The following is a 5,210-nucleotide window of genomic DNA, read 5'->3' as shown; positions in this document are numbered from 1 at the left end:
AGGAGGCCTACAAACCTGACTCAGTTACACCAGCTCTGTCAGGAGGAATGGGCCAGTCCACCCAACTTATTTTGGGAAGCTTGTGGAAGGCTACCCGAAACATTTGACCCAAGTTAAACAATTTAAAGGCAATGCTACCAAATACTAATTGAGTGTATGTAAACTTCTGACCCAATGGGCATGTGATGAAAGAAATAAAAGCTGAAATAAATCACTTTACTATTATTAAAATAAAGTGGTGGTCTTAAAATAAAGTTGCGATCCTAACTGACCTAAGGCAGGGAATTAATACGAGGATTAAATGTCAGGAATTGTGAAAAACTGAGTTTAAGTGTATTTGGCTAAGGTGTATGTAAACTTCAGACTTCAACTGTATATACTGTATACTGTATCCTTCAGTATCTATTGCATCTTAGCCGCTCTGTCCATATATTTTATACTTATGCATTCTCATCCCATTCCTTTACTAGATTGTGTGTGTTAGGTTTTGTTGTGGAATTTGTTATACAGTATATTAAGTTTTGTTGTGGAATTGTTACATTTGACCTGTTAGATACTGCTGCACTGTCAGATCTAGAAGCATAAGCATTTCAATACACTCGCAATGACATCTGCTAACCATGTGACCAATAAAATTGTAATTGATTTTATTTGAGATGGTTGAGTTCAGGCTGTAACACATTAAAATGTGGAATAAGTCAAAGGCTATGAATACTTTCTGAATGCACTCTACGTGTACATTTATTTTGCAACACTTGTGCACGCAATGCGTCCAGTTTAGTCAGCATGCAACAGAGAAATTGAGCAAAATGTATAAAACTAAATCTTAACAGGCCATGTCAATTTCGACTAGCCCACAAAACAAAAAAATTACCCAGCCCATCTGGCATTTTCCAGAATTGCCAGATGGCCAATCCAACCCTGGCTCATTTCTTCAAACTAAGGGATTATTTCAAATTTGGAAATCCCATCATGATAATCTGAATCCTTTTCAAAGAGACACCTTTTCAGGGAAGGATAAATTAATGGATAAACATATGCTATTGGCAATCCCAGTATTGATTGACAACTACATTTCTCATCGCTAAGGTCTGGTGGCTTTTGGGGTTCCCTCCCCCCCCAGTCTGGTTAATGTTCACACGGTGACAGCTCAGTTCAAAGCTCACCACAGAGAAGGAAGAAGCACAGATCTACACCGAACTCCCAAGGAGAAGGAGCGAGAGAGATACGCAACAGGGGGGAGTGAAGGAGAGAGAATTCAGAGGAGGACGAAAACATCATCATGGTTTCAATCACAGAGACTCAGAGTAAGTGGTTAAGAACGGCTGTCCATACAATCACAGTGTTTATTTGTTTTACCTTCAACTCTGAGACTTGCGTTAAGCAACATGTACTTGGACTTGAGTGATGTCATTGTGAAGACTTTGAAGTGTGTTATGGTGAAAGCCTTTATGGATATGAATACTGTGAGTTTTACTTCTAAAGATTATCTAAATGTATAAACAGTCTGTAGGCCTATAGTTGGTTGAACTACCCGGGCTGACTCTCACAAATGTTTGTGTGTGTGTGTGTTCCAGAGATTGGTGTTGGTCTCACAGGCTTCGGCCTCTTCTTTCTGCTCTTTGGCGTGCTGCTGTACTTTGACTCTGTCTTACTGGCATTTGGGAATGTGAGTAATAATCGCTATCACACACTGACACTGTGCTCCCCTCTCACCATCATGCAACGTTCCTTCACCGCCTGGCTAGGGGAAGCAGGTAACAGGTCAACAGAGGCCACTGATATAGCATTAATAACATGATGTTACACACAGCATGACTTATACTCTTTTCACATGGTACTTGGTAAATCTATAACCAATATTTTGGAATTAATACACACCTGCACTGTACTGTCTAAATATTTTTTTACAGGAAGTAATAGTGACAGTGACAATATTAGCTGCACAAACAGGAAGAATGTATGTTCTACGTTTCAAACAAAGCTTGTCTCGTCCTTCTTTCCTTCAGTTCTGTTTCTGGCTGGCCTGGCGTTCATCATTGGCCCGAGAAGGACGGCAGGGTTCTTCTTCCAGAGACAGAAGCTCAGAGGCTCCACTTTCTTCCTCGGTGGCGTGGCCTTGGTGCTGTTCCGCTGGCCAATCATCGGCATGGCTGTGGAAAGCTACGGCTTCGTGCTCCTGTTCAGGTGTGTAAAAAAAAGAGCACCTCTAGGATAGTGAAAAAGAGGACATTTTAGTAATTCTGCAGACACTTTCATCATTGAGGGTCTTAGACATCCAGAGCATCGTAGAAGACATGCGTTAATGGAAGCAAGTTGGAACAACAACTTGAAAAACAAGATAGCTGGGAGAGGATTATGCTAGATGAGAAACATACAGTACCTTGCGACAGCACTGTATTTTTAAACGCCTGCCTCGTTTCAACCACAAAAAAATGGCGCAAAATTAATTGAAATCGATGGCAGCAATTATTTGGACTGAAGAAAGAGAATATAAACTTCAGAATGGAATGTTGCCCATTCACATATCATATGTGTCACGTCTGCTCCTGCTCCTTTTTACTGGCACTCGAGGACGCCAGAATGCCCATCATTACGCATACCTGTCACCATCATTACACGCATCAGCGCTTGCTGGGCTCACCTGGACTCCATTACCTTGTTGATTGCCGCTCCTATATCTGTCTGTTCCTCAGTTAGATCCCTGTGCTCTCTGAGATGTCGTTCTGTACACCACTGTTTGCCTGTTTGTGGCCCATCTGTTAGCTTGCACGATTCTTGCGATTCTCCTTCAACCTCTCATCAAAGAGCTGTTTTTGCCCACAAGACTTAACCCTAGACCCTGTCGTGCATGATAAGCACAGGAGCCCAAACTTTTCTGAGATACTGGAACCAGGCACCTGGAAGCCTGGAACCAATGATCATACCATGCTCAAAGTAGCGTTGGTCACTCATTTTGCCCATTCTAACTTTCAGTCGAACAGTAACTGAATGCCTCAATGCCTGTCTGCCTGCTTTATAAAGCTTGTCTGTCGAAAATGTTGGATATTAGGTTGTTAAATTATTGCATCTGAGCTCCTAGAGTGTGCGGCTCTCCTTTAATTCTTCAAGTGTTCTGTTTCGCTATCCAGCACCTCGCCTAAATAGGTGTGCGTTTCTTTCGCCTCTAGTTTAATCTACTTTATAAATCAAACCATGGCCACGTGACTGTTTGTAGGAGTGATCACTCATGAACGGGGTGGTGTTCCTACTAAACTGGCCACAGATTGTATATCACTTTACTGACCACATCCAGGGACCAGCCTTGAACCACTTTCTAAGACAAACATTTTACCATGGCCAAAACATGTGAGAAAGCTTACATTTCAAAAAATCACAAATGTCTGATACCTCCCTGTGGTTCTAAGAGAAAATAAGATTACATTCATATTTCCCGAATGGAAATTTGCCTAGGAAACCTGGGCAACATTAAAGACAGACTCACTCTGTGTTAGTTCTAAGCTGAACTGACAGCATTTGCTGGGTCAGAATGTTCTCACATCATATTTATTTGTCTATCTCCCTCCAGGTCATTCTTCCCTGTGGCGTTTGGATTAATTTTATTGTTGGTTAATATCCCCTATCTCAATGTGGTGAGAGCAATAATCTTTAGTTTTTTTCAACTGACAGTGACTATGCCAGGCTCATAACTTTGTATAAACATAATAAGTTATGATTTAATTATAAGCATGATTTGTATAATTGTCCCATAAAATAATGGAGATATAAAAGTATATTTGGGAACCGTTGTTTGAGCTAAGAAAGCAATGGGGAAAAAACTACAATGCATTAGCCCACTCCAAGACTGCTTGAGGTTTGTGTCTAGGTTTTTATGTTTCAACAAAGAGAGGATCACTCCACATAACATTTTCACAATGTGTCTAGTGGAAAGCTGTAGTCTCCCAATATTCCTGCTTCATGAAGACTGAAATCTCTCCCTCTCTTTCTTCTCTTTTTTGTCCTTCTCCCAGGGAAACAGCTCCTCTATGGTCTGAGAGAATAGAAAGGTAAGGGGAAGCTCTCTCTACATGTCTCTCTCTCACTATCTCTAAGCTTTCCCTTTCTTATCTCCGTTACACAACAACTTCCTAGGAAGTGGCCCTTCCATGGTCTGAGGAAAGAGAATGAGAGTGGAAGAGTTGAATAGAGGCTGCAAAGAAGAGAGGAGGAATGAACGTGATGGATTAAAAAAGGAAAAGCTTATGGGCTAAGACTGGCTACAACCTTTGACAGAGACTGACAGAGAAGTGGTGGAGACGAGGTAGCTAAGAGCCTTGTCCATCAACAAGTATTAACCAATGGACTTGAACTATTCTTCTTAAAACGTTTGTATAAAAATGATCTATCAGAGAAACCATGTGTGGCAATGAGTGTTTGCCATTCCACTAATGTATTTATAATAAAACCATGTTTTTGATCTACAGTTTATCATATCCTTTACTACACACTTTATTTGAAGGTAAACATGTAATCTATTACTTTGTAGATGACGGTGTACATTTCGAAAGTTTTGGGTGATGTCTGTATTTCATTTAGATAGATATAAATAGATATGCCTTCTATTATTCAGAATGTCTCATGAATACATTTTTTCGCATATTTTTGAGCGAAGGGAAAAGGACTAGTGCTATTTTGTAACACCCTGACCCCCTTTTGTGCAGTTTAAATACAAGAACAAGGACCAATATCGGGGAAAATACTATGGGAATGAGGGTGCATGTTCATCAAACCACTTCTCCATAATGTTCCATTATTTAGTTTATTTTCCGGATAATCTTGACCTTCAACTCAAATGCCCTGCATTGTGTGTTGGACAGGTTGGAATAAAGTAAAGTAATACTTTTAAAGAAGGCCAGTTCTATTGCTTCTTTAATCAGCTCAATAGTTTTCAGCTGTGCTAACATAATTGCAAAAGGGTTTTCTAATGATCAATTAGCCTTTTAAAATGATCAAGTTGCATTAGCTAACACAGCGTGCCATTGGAACACAGGAGTGATGGTTACTGATAATGGGCCTCTGTACGCCTATGTAGATATTCCATAAAAAATCTGCAGTTTCCATTTACAACATTAGCAATGTCTACACTGTATTTCTGATCAATGTTATGTTTTTTAAAATTATAATATATGTATTTTCTGAAAATATTACTATGTGAATTATTAATACTCAAT

General features: G+C 39.9%; 1 protein-coding gene across 3 annotated transcripts; it reads left to right on the top strand.

Moving 5' to 3' along the window:
• Positions 1–1,189: 1,189 nt before the first annotated feature.
• Positions 1,190–4,460, top strand: LOC115143662 (vesicle transport protein GOT1A-like). 3 transcript variants are annotated; one of them, XM_065000792.1, is made up of 5 exons: positions 1,190–1,307; positions 1,578–1,669; positions 2,010–2,187; positions 4,011–4,046; positions 4,132–4,460. In XM_065000792.1, exons 1-4 carry the CDS (start codon positions 1,283–1,285, stop codon positions 4,040–4,042), a joined length of 327 nt encoding a protein of 108 aa, XP_064856864.1. In that variant the 5' UTR covers positions 1,190–1,282; the 3' UTR covers positions 4,043–4,046; positions 4,132–4,460. The 3 variants fall into 3 exon arrangements, with proteins under 3 accessions (XP_064856864.1, XP_064856865.1, XP_064856863.1); XM_065000793.1 differs by adding an exon at positions 3,569–3,632 and having other exon boundaries at positions 1,578–1,673; positions 4,011–4,460; XM_065000791.1 differs by having other exon boundaries at positions 4,011–4,460.
• The last annotated feature ends 750 nt before the right edge of the window (positions 4,461–5,210 follow it).

The sequence above is a fragment of the Oncorhynchus nerka genome, linkage group LG15 (genome assembly GCF_034236695.1).
Source record: "Oncorhynchus nerka isolate Pitt River linkage group LG15, Oner_Uvic_2.0, whole genome shotgun sequence".
Taxonomy (NCBI): Eukaryota; Metazoa; Chordata; class Actinopteri; order Salmoniformes; family Salmonidae; genus Oncorhynchus; species Oncorhynchus nerka.
Note: the sequence above shows the minus strand (reverse complement) of the source record. Positions and strands in the feature narration are given on the sequence as shown.

What these genes read in the sequence shown, in the direction of transcription:
- LOC115143662 (XM_065000793.1), top strand. Translation starts at nt 1,283, where the DNA reads ATGGTTTCAATCACAGAGACTCAGA. An exon ending in TTCAATCACAGAGACTCAGA is followed by an intron (nt 1,308 to 1,577) that starts GTAAGTGGTTAA and finishes TGTGTGTTCCAG; the next exon opens with AGATTGGTGTTGGTCTCACA. An exon ending in ATATCCCCTATCTCAATGTG is followed by an intron (nt 3,633 to 4,010) that starts GTGAGAGCAATA and finishes TCCTTCTCCCAG; the next exon opens with GGAAACAGCTCCTCTATGGT.